This window comes from Bos indicus x Bos taurus, chromosome 5 (genome assembly GCF_003369695.1).
Source record: "Bos indicus x Bos taurus breed Angus x Brahman F1 hybrid chromosome 5, Bos_hybrid_MaternalHap_v2.0, whole genome shotgun sequence".
NCBI lineage: Eukaryota > Metazoa > Chordata > Mammalia > Artiodactyla > Bovidae > Bos > Bos indicus x Bos taurus.
The window spans coordinates 12,894,661-12,917,091 of record NC_040080.1 but is presented as its reverse complement, the minus strand read 5'-3'; the positions used below and the strand labels follow the sequence as shown (position 1 = coordinate 12,917,091).

The 22,431-nt window shown below is 56.8% G+C and overlaps 1 protein-coding gene across 4 annotated transcripts; it reads right to left on the bottom strand.

Annotated features, from left to right (window-relative positions):
- Positions 1-2,744: 2,744 nt before the first annotated feature.
- On the bottom strand, positions 2,745-22,246 carry SLC6A12 (solute carrier family 6 member 12). Of its 4 annotated transcripts, none has more exons than XM_027541009.1 (17): positions 20,634-22,242; positions 20,241-20,366; positions 17,885-17,968; positions 15,230-15,506; positions 12,275-12,409; positions 11,573-11,713; positions 10,978-11,065; positions 9,842-9,974; positions 9,301-9,435; positions 8,836-8,939; positions 8,331-8,455; positions 7,925-8,037; positions 7,333-7,470; positions 6,525-6,627; positions 5,623-5,723; positions 5,001-5,171; positions 2,745-3,669 (listed from the first exon to the last, which is right to left on the bottom strand). In XM_027541009.1, exons 4-17 carry the CDS (start codon positions 15,450-15,452, stop codon positions 3,526-3,528), a joined length of 1,854 nt encoding a protein of 617 aa, XP_027396810.1. In that variant the 5' UTR covers positions 15,453-15,506; positions 17,885-17,968; positions 20,241-20,366; positions 20,634-22,242; the 3' UTR covers positions 2,745-3,525. The 4 variants fall into 4 exon arrangements, with proteins under 4 accessions (XP_027396810.1, XP_027396813.1, XP_027396811.1 ...); XM_027541012.1 differs by having other exon boundaries at positions 8,331-8,425; XM_027541010.1 differs by lacking the exons at positions 20,241-20,366; positions 20,634-22,242 and adding an exon at positions 19,808-20,071.
- Between the last annotated feature and the right edge of the window lie 185 nt (positions 22,247-22,431).

Below are 22,431 nucleotides of genomic sequence, written 5' to 3'. Positions count from 1 at the left end.
GGCCCACCAGTCCCTGACTGCTCTGGGGGACGCCTGCTCTGTCCCCTGGCCCCCCACTGCTCAGCCCCTCCCATGCATGCGCCTGGAGCTGCTTCCTTCTAGGGCTCCACGTGCCCCTGGCCACCTGGCAGCTGCCTGATAGCAGGTCCCCTTACCTGCTCCTCTCACCTCCCACCAACTCCATGTCCTTTGACCCCAGAGTGAGGAGGACATGGCAGCCGGGCCAGGTGCAGGAGGCGCTCAGAAGAGTGCCTGTCCTAGTGGGAAGCCCAGCCTGCAGGGGCCTAGGCTGACACTGCTGGCTTTGGGAGAGACCCTGCACCAGGACGGGTCAGGAGGTCACTCCCCCCATGGGGAGGAGAGGCCCAGCTGAAGCTCAATGGCCTGGAATTGCAGGCTGCATTCTTATCCTTACCCCTCCCCTGGTCAAGAACCATGGGCTTCCCTAGTGGCTCAGATGGTAAAGAACCTACCTGCAGTATGGGATACCTGGGTTTGATCCCTGGGTCGAGAAGATCCCCTGGAGAAGAGAATGTACCCACTCCAGCATTCTTGTCTGGGAAACCTCATGGGCAGGGGAGCCTGGTGGGGTACCCAGTCCAGCATTCTTGTCTGGGAAACCTCATGGGCAGGGGAGCCTGGTGGGCTACAGTCCGTGGAGTTGCACAGGGTCGGACACGAGTGAGCGGCTAACACTTTCACTGCTTTACTCCCCAAGAAGGCTGTCCAGTTCAAGATCAGCTCCAAGACCCAGCTTGGAGTCAGAACTGGTCCTACCAGGAAAATTCCACTCTCGGGGTGGCAAGAGGATGAGGGAGCTGGGCTCGGGAGATGGGGAGGAGGGATGGGAACTCTTTCCTTGCCCCTCCTCCCATTCCCCCTGCAGGTCTGGTGGCTTCTTTCCCAGGGGAACCAGGAGCCCTCACCCCACTGGCTGCTCCTAGCACCTCAGCGCTTCCTGCTCCCACGACCCTGAAACCTCAAGGCAAACTCTGGAAAAATTGTGGGAACTGGCCACAGGGATGGAGACCACCAGGAGGGCCGGCTCTTGTTCCCACATTCCCAACACCACTGGAGAGGCCTATTGCCCCCATAGGAACCCTCTAATCCCTTTCCTCCCAAGACATCTGGGTGGGAAGCAGCTTCCCCCTCCACTGCACCCCAACCCCACAGGGAATGAATGTACAGCAGGCATGAGGGAGCCTTGCCCACCATCACAGGGGGCCACAGAGTCCCCGGATGTCAGACCTGGAAGCAAGCAGATTATGAGACAGGCGGGGACTGGGGACCTGGGACCCTTTACTGCCGTGCGTGTACCTGGACAGGTGTCTCCTCATCTCTTCAAGCAACAGATACAAAGAAACTGTAAGGAACTGAAACTAGCGGCACGCCCGCACAGCTGGGGCAAGTCATGAACCATAAGATGCAAAAGCCAAAACCCAACTGCCATGATCCCTGTCCACCACTAAGGGGGTGGGCAGACCCCCTAAGCCACCCTCCCACCTGACCCACCATACCCTCACCCCAGCTCCTGCCCCGCCCCCAAGGAAAGGAGCTGGAGAGAGCCCATGCCCCGCCCCTCCGTGTGCAGAGTTGCCTGCTGCCCACAGCAAGGGTCTCCAGGCTGAGGACCCAGCTGCACAGCTTGGTGCACTCGGGGCAGGTGGCCAGCCCCTGAGAAACCTGCTGGCCTCCACCCCATGCCCCCGGCAGCAGGGCTGTCCCAAAACCAGCAGACTCTTGTGGGAACACCCACCAGGGCCGTGAGGAGGAGGGTGTGGGAGATTTTTTTTCCAGAGGGCGCTAGCTTGCACAGGGAAGGGGAAATGCTCAGCCAGTCCATATGTCCAGCGAGGGCAGGGGTGAGGGGGCCTCAGGAGGTGGGAGGCCAGATCAGGGAGGTGGCCCTGCTCCCATCTGCCACCAGGTGGCAGCAGAGAGCACCATGCCTGCCCCTCTCAGGTCCCCAGTTCTGGAAAAGAGGAATCCGGCTGGAGCAGAGTTCCTCTCCATCCCCGGACGGCCTTCTTCACCCACCAACTAGCCAGTTAACTGCCACGGTGTGCAGGCAGTCCAGAGGGAGGCAGAAGGGGCCACCCAGAACCCAGGAGTCTGGACATCTGCTTGTGCCTGGCGTGCCAGCATCCTTGTTCTCACAAGCTAAGCAGTCCTCAAAGTTCTGAGCAAAGGATACCGGATGCTCTGAGGATGCTGGGCAGTGGGGATGGAGCTCACCCTGGCTGGACCACAGACTTTTACTCCAGCCACCAGGTGGTGACTTCTACCTACACATCACTGCAGGTGGCTTCCCTTCTTCCAGCCCCCAGGTCCTCCCCAGGACACTGTCCCCAAGTGGCCCACTCCATCCCCACTCCCCCTCCCCCCTTCCCTTTGGAACAAGACCTCACAGCTTATCCAAGCCCTGCCTTCTTCCTCCAGGAAGCCTTCCTCCTCTAGGAAGCCTCCCCCAGCCAGGGAAGGGTCTGGCATGGTTTGGCAGGGGCCTCGGGAAAGGGGCACCCCCATATCTCTGTGGGAGACTGGGAGTCTCTCACAGATCCAAGGTATCCTCTGGTGGAGAGGGTGGAAAGTGGGGAGAAGACAAAAGTCTAGAGAGGAAATCTGGTCAGAGGGGTGTGGGCTGGTAGAGGAACTGCCAAGGGGGGCTGCCAATCTGGGGGGCTGCTCACCCCCACAGAGGGGGCCCTCTCTCTCCCACCCCAAGAACCACAATGGACAGAAAAAAAGGTTGGCACATGCAGCAAGCGCTCCATGGGGCTTGTTAACAAGGCAGGAGAGGGAGGTGAGGGGGACACTGGCCTGAGAGCAGGAGGCTTCAGTCGTGTCTCTGGCCCGGAGCAGCTGTGTGAATTGCAAAAGTCACTTTGTCTCTCAGGTCCTCAGTTTCCTCGTCCACGACGTCAGGGTTGGGACAAAGACAGAATGCCAAACAGAGCTGCCAGGAGCTCTGTCTTCAGAAGGTCATGAGCTGGGGAATGTCTGTGCAGGGTGCAGGCTGTGCCACCCCGAGCCCCTGCCACCCCAACGCTCCATGTGTTGAGGACAACACTGCAAGGCAGGCTGGAACTGGAGACGCCTTGAGAGCCTGTCTCTGGGAAAATGCCAGACAACAGTGGCTGTGTCTTTCTTCGGTTCCTCCCCGTAGACTCCAGGATGCTGAGCCAGGTGAGGGGTCCCCTCCAGCAGAACATTGGGATCCAGCGTGGGTGTCAGTGGTCACGTCTGACATGGCACTACCCTCTCCAAGCCCAGAGATGGTAAGAGGAAGCCCCCCATAGAGGGCACTCCCCCCGTGTACACTGCAGTTGTCATAATCAGACAGCGGGCTTCAGGAAGACCACCTCCTGCTCAGATAAGATGCTGAGTTCCAACAGGCACGGCATGCTCCAGCCCCAGGAGGGGTTGCCCACGGACAGCACAGAGTTTCTCGGCAAGGCTGCGGGAGGGGGCAGAGGTGAAGCTGTCCGCTGGGGACACAAGAGCCACCTGGCTTCCGGGCACTTCCTACAAGTGCGTCTCCTTCTCCCCAGCCATGAGGCCCTCCTTAAGTGGGGTGGGCCTGCAGTCCCGGCTGCTGCCACCATCCAGACAAAGGTGTCTCTTGGGCTGCGGCAGGCTGGGGTCAGGGGTGACGAGCTGCCGTAGGCGCTGTGGGGAGAAGAGGGCGTCAGTGGTGCTGTTGGCTAGAGAGGCAAAGACAATATGTCCTCCTGTCTGTGTCCCCAGGGCCCAGCTCGGAGCCCGCCCGTGCGGAAGCTCAGTGCGGTGCGACTGGATGAATGAGCACAGATCTCGAGAAGAGAGAGGAGGCAGTGGCGTGGGGACAGCGTGGGAACCAGTCCTGACATCTGTGTAGCCATAGGCAACCCACTGAACCATACCACACCTCAGCACAGTGCCTGGCACAGGATCAGTGTTCAGGGTCTATTTTGTCCTTATTATAACTATTCTTATTGCTACTTCTATCAAATACTCAGTAAATGTCTATCACTTTTCTTCCTAGTAGTACTGCTACTATTACTATTGCTATTGATGCCATCTCCCTGCCTTGAATGCTGATGTGATGGCTGGAATCATGACCACCTTCTTGTGACCATGAGGTGATAAGTATGATGATGAAAGGACACCATGAGCAGGATGAAAGTGCAGGAATAGAGGAAGCGTCTGGTCCCCAATGGCCTCTTCAGGCAGCCGAAACAAATGCCAGAAGCCCTAACTCTGATCTTCTTCATGTGTAAGAAGACACTGAGCCTGTTTGTTTATTGCAGTTGGGTTTTCTGTGACTTGTAAGTGACACAGATTGCCATATATGTAATGTCTTTGTGGGACACTGGCTCTATGTCTTCCAGGAAGGTATGTCCTACAGCCTAAGCAGGGAGCCTTTGCAAAGGGTTCGCACAGGGATAAGAGGAGAGAAGAGGGGAAACTGTGTGGATGAACTGTGGCTGCCGGTCACCAATTTCCAGGCGCAGGAATCTGTGCTCTGTGACTCCCTGTGTCTGGCACCTATGAGGTCTTGTTTATAACTTAGTTTCCCAGGCGGTGCTAGTGGTAAAGAACCCGCCTGCTAATGCAGATAGATGTAAGAGACGCAGCTTCGATCCCTGGGAAGACCCCCGGAGGAGGAAATGGCAGCCCACTCCAGTATTCTTGCCCAGAGAATCCCCATGGACAGAGGAGCCTGGTGGGCTACAGTTCATAGGGTCACAAAGAGTCAGACACAACTGAAGCGACTTAACAGGCACACACACCCCTTAACCCTTTGACAGTTGCTCTTGGTCAGCCTGCCCAGATGATCTGGAGGTCAGATTCCGAAGGTCTAGACTCCTGACCATTTCTGCAAATGAAGCCACGGATCTTCAAAGACCCTTCTCCTTAAGATTCTCTTAGACAGAAGGGCTGCCTGGCCTCAGAGCTGCCCCAGCCATGATGCCCTGCCCATTGTCCAACCTCCGCAGGGCCACTTTCCCAGCCCCTACCTTCTTGAAGGAACCCCGGGTCTTCAAGAGGGTGACGATGATGAAGAGAGGGACACAGCCCATGGAGGAGCCAGCCAGGAACCAGCCAATGAAGTATCCCCAGGCCGGGTACACATAGACGTTGTTGTATTTGAGAGGTGTGTACTTGCTCAAGGAGAAGAAAAAAGTGGCCTAGAGAGACAGGGGGAGGGCAGGCGCAGATGCAGGAGGGGCCCGCGAACCCTCTCCTCGGGGACGGAGCACAGTTAGATACACTGGTGCTTCTGGAGGTGGAGAGTAGACGCCATCGCAGACCGTGGGCCAAGGCGTCAGTCACATCCAGAAGGAAGGGAGGGGAGACGAGATGCTCCAAGCAGACAGGCGGAAGTAGACCAGCAGCTGGAACATCAGGCAGACGGACAGACCGACAGAGTTGCCAAAGGAAGGGATGGAGCAGGAACCAGGCCGGATGATAGTGCTCGTAAAACCAAGAGACGGTGAGAAAAGAGGGGCGGGGGGACCAGCACACAGAGGGCACGGACCTGCCCCCCAAGGAGCCCCAGAACTCAGCCCCCTGCCCCTCATCCCCCGGAATCGACTGGAGAGGCAGGAGGGGATATAGGGGGCACTGATGGGCACATACCAGGCAGAGGCCAGGGGTCAGGAAGAGCCAGGAGATCTTCACCAGGGGCCATGGCCGGTAGCCAATCATGTCTGCCACGTTGTCATAGAAACGGTCGGCCCCTGCCCAGGTGGGTGTCGGGAGAGTGTGAGGACAGGATGGGGGGCAGCGGATGGGTTTGGGGAAGGACTCGGCTGCTCCGTCCTCCCCATCCCCCACCGTGTGGGGGAAACTGGATCAGCACACAGGAGTGACACTCGGGGAGGGGGAGGCTGCCCCCAACAGGGAGCCCCCTCATCCCCCAGGGCGTCTCTGGCCTCCCGCCTAGGGATGAAGACCCACGTCCTAACACACGGAGGGTGTGAGCCAGCGGGTGCTCAGTGGCCACACAGATGCTTATCGCATCACAGAGACAGATTCGGTTTCAAGTAAAAGCAGCAGAACAGCCAAGGGGCCGCTGAGCCACGCGGGGCACTGGGCAGGGGCGGTGTATGCATCCCAGGCTCCAGGTATTCATAATTATTCTCACTATTCAAGGAACCCAGGGTTGTCCCAAGCACAGCTCCACCTGCCATTTGAGAAATGCCTGGGTTCCCAGCGATGGATAAACCTCAAGTAAAAAGAACCAGGGCAGAGACTTCCCTGAGGGGCCAGTGGCTAAGACTCTTGTGCTCCCAGGGCAGGGCGCCTGGGTTTTGATCCCTGGTCAGGGAGCTAGATCCCACACGCCGCAACTAAGAGTTCTCATGCCGCAACTAAGACCCAGAGCAGCCAAATAAATAAATACAAAATAAACATGAAAAAAAATTAAGAACCAGGACAGCAGCTCAAAGAGCCACAAAGACCAGAAGGCCAGCTTGCTGGTCCTTACCTGGGGCAGATCCAGCCCTTCCAGGGACCCCAAGGCTCCCCCCACCACTTACCATACACCCAGCCGACGCAGATCACCTCAAACACGGAAAGGAAGAGCAGGCACGTGCCGCTGCAGGCATAGTAATCAAACAGCTGAAAGAGGTACATCCCGCCCTGCAGGCAGGGGATGGAGCTCAGGCTTCAACCTTCCCCTGGGCGGTGGTGGGTGGCAGGGGACACACCCTGCCCCACCAGAGAAGACAGATGCCCACCTTGTGGGGTGCCACCCTGCTCGGCCCAAGGAAGTTGTCCCTTGCAGCTAGAGTGTGCCCTGCCTGTCCGTGCCTCCCAGGCCTCATCTGACAACCATCTCTGACCTCAGTGAGGACCCCGGGGACTGTGGCGTAGATCCACTGTGTTGTCTGCCCAGAATCCCACCTTCTGGAAGGTGCTGTGTTGTGGCCATCTCACTGTGAGTTTGTGCGCCCCACTCCCCTGTTTCAGGCCTGAAGAGGAGCCAGGGCTGACTCTCAGGAAAAGGGCCCTGTGTCCCCAGGGTTGGCCAGTGGCACAAGGGAAGCCCAAAGCTGCCCCAGCCATCTGTAACATCCCAGGAGGAAAATCTGCCCAAGAATGACATCATCAGAGGAAAGGAGGGGACCATCTCTGATGATGTCATTGGGGGCTGCTGGATCCAACCGTGCCTGAAACCGAACATCTAGACTTATCTGTTCCCTGACTCAAAAAGTTCATTTTCCTGCTTAAGCCAGCTTATGTTTGGTTTCTGTCACCTGAAACCAAAGGAGAGGAAACCAACACAAGAAGGCTTGACCGTGTGGCCCCTCCAACCTCGGGGGAGGCTCCGCCCCTGCCGCTCACCTCAGTGACCAGGAAGAGCCCGATCAGGCAGCACGTGACTGAGATGGCGAGGATCAGAAGCTCCCGCCGCCCGCTCCTCCGGAGCTGCCTGGGGAACATGTCCATGGAGGCCGTCACCAGGCACTCCATACAGACAAACTGTGGGCCGGAGGGGGCTGGTGAGAGGGGTCACTGCCCACGCCTGCTCCCTGCCCCCCACCTCCACGCTGACCCGCAGAGTCAGGGGCACAGGGGTCAGAGCTGGGGTAAGGCCAGCCCAGGTCTCCACCACAGAGGCTCCCAGCTGGGATGGAGGGGGAGGCTGGGTGGCCTGACTGCTCGGGAGGGATGTTTGGGAGAGCATGTCCATGTCTGCGAAGGGTCAGGCCTGGGGGTGGGGGGTCGGAGTGGGGGACAAAGGAGGCAGCCCCTCACAGAAGAGGGTCCCTAGGCCAGGGGTTCCCCTCCCGCCAACCTCAAGGACGGGTCCTGGTCATGCAATGGAGGAGGAGCGACCCTGGGCTGGGGCCAGGGAGCTGGGGAAAGTCCTGGCAGGGAGCACAGAAGCTGGGAAGGGGGCTGCAGGGTGGGGCGGGGTGGGGGTGGAGCAAACCTGGCTGTCCAGCCCGAGGAAGATGAGCATGATGAAGAAGAGGCAGGACCACAGCTGGGACAGGGGCATCATGGTCACGGCCTTGGGGAAGGCGATGAAGGCCAGGCCGGGGCCTGCCGGGCACACACAGCATCAGGGGGGCCCGCCCGCACGCGTGTGTGCACGTGTGTGTCTGCCTGCGTGCGCTGGCTGAGCCAGTCGACTACTCTGGGGAGCACACTTTCCACCCGTCCGCTCGCCTCTCCCTCCTCCCTCCCTGGGTTTTGGGGTCCTGCTCTGTGCCAATCACTGCCCCCCAATGTTGAAAGTTTCCTAGTATCTGGTTTCTGGGACTCCCACTCCCACCCCACCCTCTGTCCCCTGCCCATCCTTCCCTCCAGCTCCCAGACAGCCAGGCAGCACCCACCTGACTCGGCCACTTCAGAGATGGGCACCCCCTGCTCCCGGGACATGAAGCCCAGGATGGAGAAGACCACAAACCCGGCCACGAAACTGGTGCCACTGTTGAGGAAGCAGAGCGCGATGCTGTCCCTGTGGGAAACGGGAAGGAAGAGGGAGAAAGAAGCCCAGCATGCGAGGAGATCCAGAGCCAGTGAGCGGTGAAGGGCAGGGAGAAAAGGAGGTGGGGGATGGAGACCGAGGCCAGGTACCGGGAGAAGAGCCCAGTCTGGAAAGCGGACCACAGGGTTGGATTTGTGCAGCTCGGGCCCCCACACCCACCCCTCCGTCTCCGATCACAAAGGAGGGAGGCCCTCTGCCACCCCCAGGCCCCACCCACACCCACCCCTCCGTCTCCGATCACAAAGGAGGGAGGCCCCCCGCCACCCCCAGGCCCCACCCACACCCACCCCTCCGTCTCCGATCACAAAGGAGGGAGGCCCCCCGCCACCCCCAGGCCCCACCCCGCTCACCTGTAGCAGTTGTTGTGGTACTTGTTGTAGCTGCCCAGGGCCGTCAGGCACCCCTGGCAGATGGCGAAGGAGAAGAAGATCTGGGTGCCCGCGTCCATCCACACCTAAGGGAGAGAGGCCCCGAGAAAGTAGTGAAAAGATGGGGGGAGCCTGCAGGGAGCCTGGCGTGCGTGACCACACAGCCCCCCATGAAGAGCGGCCCCTCCGCCTCCCCTCAGAGCATCCCACGTCCACCAGTGGGTCCTCCTCCTCCTGTCCTGGGCGCGGTGGGCATCACATGTATGCGTGCTGTCCACACTAGCTCCAGGGCAGCTATATTATAATTTCTTCTATATTATCTCTCTTTTCTGTGGTGGGCATATTTTGCCTCTACACCAAGGGAAAAGCAACCAGAGGTTTTTAGAAGTCTGGATCTGGTTTGGGGCAGGAGACACCTAGGATAAGGGTCCCCAGCAAGGTTCCTACCTGGGGGTCCTTGAGCCGAAGCAAATCTGGTTTCAGGTAGTAGATGATGCCCTCGTAGGCTCCGGGCAGGGTGACGCCTCGAACCAACAGGATGACCAGCATCAGGTAGGGAAACGTGGCTGTGAAGTAGACAACCTGCAAAGGGGAGGCCAAGGTCACCCCTCTCCAGACGGCACGAGCCTCCTGAGGAGGGGTGAGTGCAGGAAGCTTGCCACCCTCCCTCACACATTCCGGGGGGTCTGGGGCTCCCCAGCACAGGGTGAGACGCACATCAGCGGGCCAAACTGGGGCGGGCTTATTTCACCCTGCAGGTTGCTTGCTTATGTACACAGGCCTTTGACAGTCATATCGAAAAAGAAAGACTTTCCCAGTGTTGAGCTAAACCCCTTTCCCGGGACATCCCCTGTTCTTAGCAGGCCCTTCCCTTCACTACTTTCTCTTTCAGGTCTCCAGGGGGATGCCGTGGTGGTGGTAGTGAGGGGAGGGGTCCCTGCAGACTCTGGGGGCCACAAAGAGCGTGCCCGGAGCCCGAGCCCCTCACCTTGCCCGTGATCTTGACGCCCTTCCAGATGCAGAAGTAACAGATGATCCAGGCGAGCAGGAGACACAGGGCCAGCTCCCAGCGCAGGCCGCCCAGGTGCTGGATGCCAGGGCTGATGCTGAGAACACGTCTCCTGCAGATGAGGGGTGGGGGGTACACCGCCAGGTGAGGCTGAGGGGACAGCAAGCCGCCTCCTCCGTCATCATCGGGTGTCCTGATCCTCAGAGCTGACCCCACGGATCTCAGCCTCCAGACCACCCCACCCCCTGCCCCTCCCCTGCCCCATGGACAGCACGTTCCCATCTGTGGTCTATAAGTCCTTGGCCATCATGAGACCAAATCACATAATGCCACAGGTATGTCTGTCTAACGCATCCAGCTTTCTCTGTTGCTCAGAGAGACAGAGACAGTGAGGGTGGCACGTGCCTGAGGGGCCCGTGGTGGGGCACAGCTGATGAGCAGGTGGGTGAGCAGATGCCTGGGGAGCAGAGGGACTGGTGTGCACTGGGGTTGGCAGGTGACAGTGATAGGAACATGTGAGCCAAGGGCTGGAGGGCGTGAGGGTGAGTCAGGGCTGGGCGGGCGCCCTCGGGAGAGTGTTGGCAGCTATGTGTGTGCCGAGGTGAGTGTGTGTGGGGCGGGGGAGGGGGGGTAGACTCTGTAAGCGCAAAGGTGGACACGTGTGGATGTGGGAGAGGGTGTAAGTGCTCAAGTGGAGGCTGCAGGTGCGAGTGTGGGTGAGTGTAGAAATTTGCCAATTTGTAAATATTCCAACTTCGGCCAAGTTCAAGCTACGGCCAGGACGTCAGGGCACCCAAAGCTGGAAAGGTGCACAGAGCTGATCTCCTGAGCTGCGAGGTGCAGGCGGATGAGTGGGTGCGGGTAGGGGAGGGTGAGCAGGCTTGAGTGGGAAGGGAGTCACATGGACACTCACATGGAGTCACTCACACCCATGTGAGTCTAGGTGGACACGGGGGTGCGGGGTGAGGGTGAGGGCGTGGGCGGTAGGTATGCAAGGGTCCCTCACCTCTTGGTGATGGGAGGTGTGTGCTGGAAAGGACCCCACATCCCAGGTCCTGGACACCCAAATTCCCTCCCCTGGCACCCCCGGAGGCACATCCAGGCCTGCTACCTACTCCCAGAATTCCATGACGGGGGACGTGACATTCTCGGATGGGCCCGTTGTGCCGGCTGTGGAGTGGTTCAGGAAGTCCATGCAGTGCTCTGTGGGGGATGAGGGGGCATCCGCAGTGGGCGAAGCAGGCAGAGACACCCTCACATCCTGTCCCCCACCCTCTGGCCTGCTTGCCCCATCATTCCCAGCCCTGGAGACCCCGCTTTCCAGTGTCAGGAGATCCCCCTCGGGAAGCCCAGGGAACCAGCCCCCTCTCCCACCAAATCTGGTCCCGCCGAATCTGACTGCTCCTCTGGGCCCCCCTGGTCTGCCTCTTCCCCTCTGGTCTTCAGGGTCTGGCGCACAGTAGGCCCACGGTAAACACTGGCTCAATGGGTGGACGGTGGGGGCAGTTAGCGCCTGGCAGCCAGTTATCACCCACAGTCCCACGGGGCTGTGGGCTGTCAGGGCAGTTGGTTGAGTGACCCACATGGGGCTGGCCCACAGAGGGGCCCCCAGCAGCCCCCACAGCTTGGCTTGGGGCGGGTTGGGCTGGGCGCCTGGTCACTGTTAGCCTGTTGCCAGCCTCCCTGTCCCGGTCCCAACCCAACAGGTACCTGTGTTCCAGGAGTGGGCGCAGGTGGTCCAGGGCAGCTCGGAGGTGAAGGAGCTGAACAGGTAGAAGAGGGCCCAGGCCAGGATGATGATATAGTAGATGTTCAGATAGGCCTCGATGACTACAGACGCCAGCCCAATGCCTTGGGGACAGGGTGGGGGGTGGGGGTGGGGAACAGGAAGGTCTGAGAGATCAGAGTTAGCCCGGAACCCACAGGAGCTGTCAGTGGCGCTGGAAGGACACGGGGCCACGGAGACACTGCCAGGCTTACTCACAGGCCTGAGAACCCTTTACTCCTTATTTTTCTAAATAAGAAGAGCAGGTGACACCACAGCACAACACGGCCTTAGGCCTTCTCCCATCACCGTGGTCACCGTGGTTACACCATTGGACGCACATGGGGGGCCCAGCCGTTTGCTTGTAGCACATTTTTCCGTGAAGCTGTGAAAACTCAGCTCCAGGGCTCCTCGCTTGCAAGCACCCCTCCTAAGACTGCACCTAGTTTTGTGCCTGAGTACGATTTTGTATTGTCTTTCCCTGAAGACCACTTGCCCCAGGTTTTATAAGCTTTATAATCCGGTCCTACAAAGCCGGATTATACTTCCTGCTGCCCCTGCAACCCTGAGCACAGTGTGGATGAGGGAAGGGGTGGTGGGGATGGGGCTCCTGGGGGCCTGCAGGGGGGCGGGGGGAGGACACTCACCCTGGAGGAGGGGGCAGATCTTCCGCCAGGCTGTGACGCTGCCCTGGCTGGTGTACTGGCCCAGTGCCACCTCCAGGAAGAACACCGGGATGCCACAGGAGAAAAAGAAGATGAAGTAGGGGATGAAGAATGCTCCTGTGGAGAAAGGGGAGGTGGGCTGAGCCTGTAGCCACCCCTCAATGTCCCTCCCGCTCCCCCCAGACCCCAGAGGCCCAAGGCAGCTTCCTACTGTTCTGAGCAGGGCTGGTGGAAAGTTTCTGGTCTGCACCCCACCCAGGATAGGAAAGACCTTCGAAGGGAAATGAATGAAAAGGTAGGTGGAGATCCCAATATACATACTATTTACTGTCTCAATGTGCTTCACAAATCTGATTCAGTTTATTATTTTTGGAACCAAAAACATGTGTTCTGTATAATTTGATCAATGGCACCCCACTCCAGTACTCTTGCCTGGAAAATCCCATGGACGGAGGAGCCTGGTAGGCTGCAGTCCATGGGGTCGCTAAGAGTTGGGCACGACTGAGCGACTTCACTTTCACTTTTCACTTTCATGCATTGGAGAAGGAAATGGCAACCCACTACAGTGTTCTTGTCTGGAGAATCCCAGGGACAGAGGAGCCTAGTGGGCTACTGTCTCTGGGGTCACACAGAGTCGGACACGACTGAAGCGACTTAGCAGCAGCATTAAATTATCAAGTAGGTTACTTTTTAGAGGAAAACTAACAAACAAAAATATCTTGGAAAAATTATTTTCCTTCTCATTCAGAGGGTTTTTTCCCCTCATATTCAGAGGGTTTTCCCTTCTCTCAGGCTCTGGTCTGAACTGGGCTCCTCTGACAAGGTCACTCTTCTGCTGGGGGGCTATTCTTGGGATGTGGTTTCAGCGTCGGAGGCACTGACCTGCAGGCCATGGAGGGAGGCCAGGCCTAAAGACACCCTGGAAATGACAGCCCAGGGTGTCCACCTCCCTCATCTCAGAAGTGTGTGCCTGGGTGAACACATTGCGTAGTAATGCAGTTATTGCAGAGTTAATTGCATAGTAATAACACTTGGCACCTGGGCTTCTGTCTGTAAAGCCTGCTTCTAAATGCTTTACCAATATCAAAACCCTCACAAAGCAACCTCCCAGGTACTGATGTTATCCCCATTTTACAGATGAGGAAAGTGAAGCAGAAACTCAGGTGGTCTGACCCTGAGACTGGGTTTGTAACCACAGTGTTACAATGCTTCTCAAGCATGTGTTACTGTGTAGAAAAAATAGAAAGTATAATGGGAAAGAAAGAGAAAAGCATTATATCAGTGAAAAGTGAAAGTGAAAGTCTCTCAGTCATGTCCGACTCTTTGCGACCCCATGGACTATACAGTCCATGGAATTCTTCAGGCCAGAATACTGGAGTGGGTAGCCTTTCCCTTCTCCAAGGGATCTTCCCAAGCCAGGGATCAAACCCAGGTCTCCCGCACGGCAGGCAGATTCTTTACCAGCTGAGCCACAAGGGAAGCCCTTGTATCAGCATATCCGTCCAATTTTCTTATAAACATATCCACATATATTTCTTTTTTTGCAAAAATAAGAACCTACTACGCATGACTTGATGACCATTTAAAAATGTACAGACTTCCCCAGTGGTCCGTGCTCCCAATGCAGGGGGCCTGGGTTCGATCCCTGGTCAGGGAACCAGATCCCACATGCCACAACTAAAGATTGGTTTCAGTCAAATAAATAAATATTAAAAAAAGAAAATTAATCATGGATGCTTAAAAAAGAGAGCAGGATACATAGTAAATGTTCAATAAATATTTGTCAACTTAAATATAAATGGTGTTTAGAAGGATTTTCTAAACAATGGCTATTTTTACACAGGACTGTTCCTTCTTTTTCACCTTTCTGAAATATTTCTAATATTCACATACATCATTTCCACAAAAGAATAAAGGTATTTTCAAAAGGCAAAAATGAATCTGGCCACTCACAAACAAACCCATGTAAATGAATTATTCCACTGATGTGAAATATTCCAAGCAGGTAAAACCACAGCCACAGGAAGCAGATTTGCGGTTGCTGAGGGCGGGCTGGGAGAGGGCTGGGGAGTGACTTCTGATGGGTACAGGGCTTCTTTTGGGGGTGATGGAAAGATTCTAGAATCAGTTGTGGTGATGGTTGTACAGTTCTCTGAATATACTAAAACCACACTTTAAAAGGTGACTCTGGCCCCTCCCCATTACACCCTTGCTCATTTTTACTGCTGGTGCTAAAACATGCATAATTGCTTCTTTAATTAAAATCCTAGACAGGGGTCACGTCTCTTATTTGATCAACGTTCCTCAGTGGCTCCTGTCTCACTCAGATCCAAACCTCAGGTCCAGGCCCGTGCCCTCTGGTCTCTCCCCCACCACCCACCCCATCACTCCCCTCCTCGGCCCTCCTCAAACAGGCCAGCTGCTCTTCACTTGGCCTTGGCCCTTGCTGTCCCCTGAGTTTGGCGTGTTCTTCACCTGGACTCCACCCTTGGAACTCGCTGCTTCACCTCCTTCAATTCTCAGCTCAAAGGCCACCTCCTGGACAGACCCTGTCCTGGTCCCCTCGCCTCCCGTGTCTCGTCCTTCCCTTCCCGATCCAGTATCTCCCCACCCCGTCCCTCCACCCTGCTCTGCTTCTAGCCCGTCCACGCTTCACCTCTCGACAGACTGCGGTGGACGTGTTTCTCTGTGACCTGCTGCCCTTCGCTGCAACGTGACCCGGAGTGTGTTCTGTTTTGTATCTAGCACAGTGCCTGGCACAGGGTGGCCCACAGTAGGCGCTGAGCGAGGGACTGAGCTCTTCAGTGACTGACTTCCTCTTGGAGAGGAGCTTGTTCTGAGGAGTCAAGCCCATTTCATGGCGGGGGATGCTGAGGCCAGTGGTGCAACTGGAGCTCCACAGCTCTCCCCCACCGCGCTCACCTCAAGTGAACTCACCTCCCCCGTTTTTGTAACAGAGGTAGGGGAACCTCCAGACGTTGCCCAGCCCGATGATCTCCCCGGCCACGGACAGCACGAACTCCATCTTGTTGTTCCACTGGCCTCGATCCTTCACCTGGTCCTGGGCTTCCTGGTCCGGCCTCGGGCCCTCCTCGGGGGCCCAGGGGACCACCGGAAGCCCCTCCTTGGGAGCTGCCAGTTTTCTGTCGTCTGCAGCCATGGATGGGCTGGGAGGCCGCAGATGGGTGTGAGCGGGACGGTGGGAGAGGCCAGCCTGCAGGGACGAGAGGAATGAGCTGGGCAGCCCCAGGGGTACTACCACCCCTGCTCTCCCCATTCTAACCCTTCAGCGTTGCCGGGAGGTTTTCTAATAGTGTTGGATCAGATTCTCAAATTCTCAGTGACATTTGCACCTCAAGTTACCCTTTGCTCTCATGGCTCCAATAATAAATAGGGAGCAGTTTGCTCTTTTAAAAAATGTACATATGTATTTATTTATGGCTTTAAAAAATTTTATTGGCATAGGGTTGATTTACAAAGTTCTGTTAGTTTCTGCTGTACGCAAAGCGACTCAGTTATACATGTATATACACCACTCTTTTTTAGATTCTTTTCTCATATAGCTCATTACAGAGTATCAAAAAGAATTCCCTGTAACGTACAGAAGGACCTTATGAATGCAAGCATATTTTTTTAATGGGAACTGCATCAGGATTTTATTTTATTTTTTATTAATTTTTACTGGAGTATAGTGGTTTTGGGCTTCCCTGGTGACTCAGCGGTAAAGAATCCACCTGTCAATGCAGGAGATGTGGGTTTGAAATGGCAACCCACTCCAGTATTCTTGCCTGGGAAATCCTATGAACGGAGGAGCCAGTGGGGTACAGTCCATGGGGTCACGAAAGAGTCGGACACGGCTTAACAACTAAACAACACAAATAGTAGTTTCTTTACGATGGGAGCGGCTTGCTCTTTGCCCATTTTGCAGATAGGAAAACCCAGGCCTCGGCAGGCGAAGTGATTTGCCTGAGACCACGTAGGAACTAGGTGGGGATTAAAACCCAGGCTCGGGGACTGTTATCCCAAGTCTCTTTTGATCCTTGCAGCCAGCTGCCATCCCCGCTGGCCCATCTGCCTTAGGTCCCCAGCGTCCAGTGAGTGGCACCATTCTAGCCATAAGGGGTCAGAGGCTGCCGGGAGCGACGGGAGGTCAAAGGGCTGGTGTGGCCAGGTAACAGCATGGTCTTCTCCGGGCCAGCTGCGTGCTCGTCACTGTGCCAGTACAATCGATTGCCTCCAGGTAAACACGGGGCCAACTCGCTCTGGGCATCTGATTGGGAGGGCAGGGGAAGGTGGGGCCACCTCATGAGGCCAGATGGGGACAGGGTGGCCTTCAAGGGAAGCCTGGTTCTTCCCCCTCTCTTGGTTGAACCTCCATCCTGAGAGCTGGCAAGGATCCTGGAGGCGGAGGGGGTCACCAGAGAGAGCCTCACTTGGGTGGTCACCTCCAATCCAAGTGGTCTCCTCAAGGGAGATCCAGAGTGAGTGCCCATCACAGGCAGGTCATTGTTCCTCCTGACTCCCTACCATCCTGAAGGGCGGCCGCTGCCTGCTCTCCCCTGTCTGCTCTCCCCTGTCCCTCCCATGGCCCATTTACCGGCTGCCAGGAGATAAACTGATGCCTGCTCTATCCGGAATCCTTGTTTGCCTCCCCTCCCCACACTCTGCCCAAGGCCACCTCTGATTCTGTTTCCAGGAGCTGCCAGGAAAACGTGCCTAGGCTGCAGAGGGGGGCACTCACCCACATGCCCCCTCCCCTCCCCCGCCTCCAAGGGGCACTGGGGAACCAAAGTGACCAGGAGCTACCAAGGGCTCTGTTCCTCCAAGGCTCCAGAGAAACACAAGGGATTCTTTTTATTAAAAGAAGCGTCTGTTTACTTGTTGGTTCTTTTAACCCAGGCAACAGCCCAAGCCCAAGTCAGCTAGGAGGGCGTGGCAGGGCCATTTGAGGTTATGGAAATTTTTGAAGGTGACTTGGAGGGTGCAGATTGTCCCAGGAGTGAGGAAGCATGTCGGGGGCGGAAATTCAAGTTCTGGGACCTACGAGGAGGCTTCCCTGGCAAGCTCAGCCCTGGACGGAATGTGAGGAGAGAGGCGCCTGGTGGAATCAAAGACCTCAGCCTCTGATACAGGGAAGGGGTGGGGGGAGAAGGGAAGGAAAAACAAAGAGGCCGGCCCCCGGGGCTTTGAGAACCAAGCCTCAGGTGGAAAGAACGGGGTGGTCTGGCCCCAGGGGACACCTGAAACAATGGTGGATGCTGGTACAGAATTGAGGCTGGGCACCCTGAAGACTGGGCCCTGAACCCTTATCAAACGAATGAATGGACTTGAAAACACAGACGAAGAAGCATCAGACAGGGACTCCAAGGTCTGGTCCAGACCTGGCTCAGAATAACAACAGAAGCAAACCTTAGCACTATGCCCAAAACATACACGTTTGCACGCATTATTAAGTTTCATCTCCATAGATATCTTTGTGCTAGGAATTACTACTAACTCTGTTTTACGAATGATGAAATGAAGTTCAGAGAAATTCAGGAACAGGCCCTGACACCCCCAGTAACTATTTTTGAATGATCTGAAGAAACTTACCGATACAGTAAGTGGGGAGCTGTGCCTCCGGGTTGCTCTGTTCTCTTAGGTAAGTCTCACCTCCTCTCTGGGCTTTAAGTCTCCCTGAAAGTGAGAATGACGCCTGCTCAACTGTGGTATTGGGAAGGGGGTGGACACAAATGAGATCCACAAGAGCCAAGGAGAGATATTGCCTTTGCTTGACACGCCATAGGGTAGCCGAGCTCCGGGCCTGAACACAGGGTCACCAACTGGGCGGCCGGGAGACAAGGCTCACTGTCCCCAGACCAGAGGCAGTTATTTCAGGGCCAAGTCGTCCCCAGCAGCTGGAGATGCGGAGACCCCCTCCCCAACTCTGGGAAAGGAGGAAATGAAGGGAAAACTGGAGGAGAGTACAGGATGCGGGGGAAACCTCAGAGCTCAGAGTGGGCACAGGATTTGGGAGAAGAGAACGCGTACAAGCTGACCCTGATGTGAAAAGTTTTGCTCTGTTTTCTTTAAAAAAAAAAAAGAAATATTGAGAGGAGCATGATTTATGGGTTAAGGATGAAATACCGAACAGCAAGACGAAAGCAAGAACACAGGAAAGGGAAAGCTGGCTCAGAGCCATGGCAAGTCAAGGGGAAACAGACTGAAACTGCAGCAAGCAGGCTTCGAGTTAGACTCAAGGAAGAACTTTCCAGGCGGACGTTAGACATAAAAGCTGTCTGAGCTCTCCCTTTGGAGGGTTACTTTTAAAAGCCAGAAAGAGACTTCCTTGGTGGTGTAGTGGCCAAGACTCCACACTCCCAATGCAGGGGTCCCAGGTTCAATCCCTGGTCAGGGAACTAGATTCTGCATGCCACAACTAAGACCCAGCACAGCCAAATAAGTAAATATTAAAAAAAAATTTTTTTTTAAGCTAAAAAGAGAGCACCCTGCCCTCCTCGCCCACACTATGCCTTTCCACCTCTGGCCCATCTGCAAGGAATACTTAAACAACAGTGTTACCCTCAGTCTCGATGACTTGCAGAGAACTCCCCCTTCCAAGGGCTCACCCCAGCTCTGTCACCTCGCCAGCTCCTCGCATCGCCTGCCCAGGCTGCCGCCGGCTCTGCTCAGCTGAGGCAGGGAGTGAGGGTGCGACCTGGACCTCCCCATTCTTCAGTGCCTCCAGAGGCAAGATACCCACACCCATGGCCGGCTCAGCCCTGCCCAGGAAGGAACTCTTCAAGAGGCTGATAAGCCCCACAGTCACCATTTTTAGGGGCTGGGCAGGTAGGTGGAGGCCTGCCCAGTGTCCAGCCAAGGAGCAGACACAGGTGAAAACGCCGCTGCCCAACAGGCCCGGCGATGGGGGAGCGGCCCAGGCCCTGGACGCTCAGCCCCGGCTTCAGCCCACACCCACATACCAGCTCCCGTTCTGCACACACACTGGGGCCGCTCCCGTCACGTCCCCATGCGCTCACATACCTGTGTGCACCGCACCACGACCTGACCCCCACCCCTGTCCAGTCCTTCACACCCCGTGGGCTGCCTGGCTCAGCCCTTGTGGTACCCCGGTGCACAAGCCCACAGCCTCCTCCTCCTCTGGGGAGCCTGCCCGGCGGGAGTCTGATCAGGTCGTGGCCCTTCACCTGCCAGCCTTCCTCCTCACCTGCGGGCACCACCTGCCTGCCTCCACTTCCCTCTCGAGCCGGTGATCACCTCTCTCTCACCCGCTCCCTGGGGCCACCCCCCATCCAAGGACTTTCCTCCTGCTAGGCAGGCTTGTCCTCAGCAGCTCAGATGCTGCTGATGGTGCCGGGAGCTGGGGGGTTGCCGTGTCCTAAGAGTCCCCAGCACCAGACTTCCCCTCCAGCCTCGCTCATAACCAGACACACGCTTCCACCCAGTCCTCCTCCCGGGGGTCCACTGAGCCCTCTGTGGCAGCTCTCAGTCCTCCTCATCCCACATCCCACTCACCTCATCCCTTTGTCCAGCTCCCCGGCTCCCGTGTCCCCAGCAGAGTCCCGGGAAGATGCTAAGAGACCCAGCCTGAAAGGGAAATTGCCCCACTCCTTCCCCTGTTCCTCCCAGCTCAGAATCCCATCCAGTGTGGTCCTGGGACCGCCCCGCCCGGGACAGAAAGTGACTGTGTGTGTCCACATGCATGTGAGCCAGTGTGTTGGAAAAAGAAGGGGCAGAGAAATGCCGCAAGCAGAAAGAGGGCCGGAGGCCAAGAGTCTGAACCAGGATTACAACTCCTAACCTCAGGAAGTCTCCTTCATCCCCAGCCCCCTCCCCCACCTCCCTCCCTCCCAGCCGGGGCTGGTGGCTGAGGCGCTGTCTCAGGAGGACCCCCCAGAGACCCACATCCCTCCCCTCCTTTGCCCTGTCCGTTCCCCTCCCCTCTCACCTCGCCCCTCTGGTGTGGCTTCTGCTCCTCCGGAGGGAAGCAGATGGGATGGACAGGGCTGGGCACAGCCCTCTCTCACTGGGTGGTAGGGTCGGTGCTACCAACCCCCAGGCTGCAGGCTGAGATCTGGGGAGGGCAGGGCAGGGAGGAGGTGAATCACCGCTGGACTTTTCCACCAGTACCTGCCCTCTGCGGTTTCGCGGCCAGGCTCTGGACCTTCCCAGCCACAGCCCCTTTCCTTGGGATTTTCCTAGACACAGTGCCCAGAGCATGCCTCGGGAAGCAGCATCCGCAAAGGACACAAGTTTGCAGGCAGACAGCCCTGGGTCTGCCCCCTTCTCTGTCACCTCCCGGTCATGTCAGCCGGGCAGGCATCTGAGCCTCTTTTCTCACCTGATAGCACCCACTTGCAGAGCTGCCAAGAGGGCTAAAGGGTGTTACTGGTGTCTCAGGCCACTTGCTGGTGTTTGCTGGGGTCTTCCAGAAGCAGGGGCTGGGGTGCAGGAGTCCCGGGCGGCGACACGATGCTCTGGTGACCTCTGGGCAGTAAGCACACAGTCGGGACTTGTCTGACCGCCTGGCAGCGACCCGTGGTGAACTGGTGTCTGAGTTAGCGTCTGTGTCCCCTCTGTGTGCCCGGGGAGCTGCTCTAGAACAGGGTCCTCATTGACGTTTCTGCAATGTCCTCACGGCAGTGGCACAGGGCTGCCTGTGATCTTTCACTCTGTACAGCCAGGGTCTCCTTCTGGACAATGAAGACGTCTCTCTGGCCCCAGGTGGTTGCGGGGGAGGAGAAGTTGTGGGGAGAAGGGAAATTTCCCTCAGCCTGGACTTCCCCTTCGTGTTCTAGAACTTCCCCGCAGGGCCGGGGTGTGAAGCTCGAGTCTCAGTCTGTAGTTTTCCATCAGCACCCTACTCAGCGTCTCTTGGGCCCCTTTCGGCACTTCCCCCAGGCTCCATGGACAGAATCCTCACTCCCTGCCCCCAGCCCCCAGCGGGGATGGAATGACTGTGCTGCTTGCTGCGATGCCCAGCTTCTGTCCCCTGTCCCCACAGTGCATCAGCCGAACGGCAGAGGGGCCCCCAAAGTCCCTGTGATTGATTACCTGGCTGCAGCTGCTCAGAACCAATGATTCCACCTCTCGGGGAAGCGGGGAGCGTGAGGGAAGAAAGCCAGGCTGGGCAGAGGGTGAATTTCCCAGCTCAGGCATTCATTCAGAAATGTTTCTTGGTGCCAAGTGTGTCAGGCGTCTCTGCAAGGACCTGGAGATACACGTGTCACCTCCCCTTCGTGTCAAAGAGAAGGGCTGCCAGGTTTCACCTGGCTGCCCTGTGTCTCCCACCCTCCCTGACTCAAGCCCACCAAACCCTTCAGCTTCCAGCCCCCACTGGGCATTTAGAACAATCTGTAAGTTCCCAGAGGCATGAGACTCGCATCTTTGCAAAAGGTGAGGATCCCTAAGCTACCTGGAAGGCCTGCCTAAGGCTGGGCTGTCTCCATGCTGGGGAGGGTCGGGAGTGAAGATGGACTAGTGAATCCGGTATCTTAGTGCAGTGAAAACCGTTGCATCACCGCAGTCATCTTCTATCCCAAGCCTGCTTTTGGAGGGCCTGAGGTGGAACCTGGTTCCTGAGCACCTAACTCAGGCCAGGCGCTTTACATGACACCCCATTTTGTCCTCACGAGAAACATGACGAGAAACATGAAATCTAGAAATTGTTAGCCCGTTTTTCAGTGAGAAAGCTGGGGCAAAGAGAAGCTCATTTACTAGGTGTCCCTAGTAAATGAGGGAGCTAGGATTTGAAGCTGGGCTCCGAAAATCTGTGCCTGTTTCTCTGCAGCAATGTTGCCTAGACCAGGAATATCTAGAGGGCAGGGATCACATCTCATAATTCTATGTTTCTCCCTCAAGCATTTGATATAGTGCTGGATCAGAGTAAGCACTTGGATGGATGGATGAATTTGTGGATAGATGGATGGGTAGATGGACAGATGGCTGGATGGATGGATGGACAGACGGATGGATGGATGGGTGGGTGGATGGACAGTGGGTGGGTGGATGGACAGACAGATGGATGGATGGATGGATGGATAGGTGGGAGAGAAGAAGGGATGGAGGGAGGGAGGGAGGGATGGATGCAACTTGAGGGAAATACTGATCTCGGTTTTCCCTCTCCAGAAAGGGTATTG

What these genes read in the sequence shown, in the direction of transcription:
- SLC6A12 (XM_027541009.1), bottom strand. Translation starts at nt 15,452, where the DNA reads ATGGCTGCAGACGACAGAAAACTGGCAGCTCCCAAGGAGGGGCTTCCG. An exon ending in TTCGGCTCAAGGACCCCCAG is followed by an intron (nt 8,940 to 9,300) that starts GTAGGAACCTTG and finishes TCTCTCCCTTAG; the next exon opens with GTGTGGATGGACGCGGGCAC. An exon ending in GGCTCTTCCTGGTCACTGAG is followed by an intron (nt 6,628 to 7,332) that starts GTGAGCGGCAGG and finishes CCCTGCCTGCAG; the next exon opens with GGCGGGATGTACCTCTTTCA.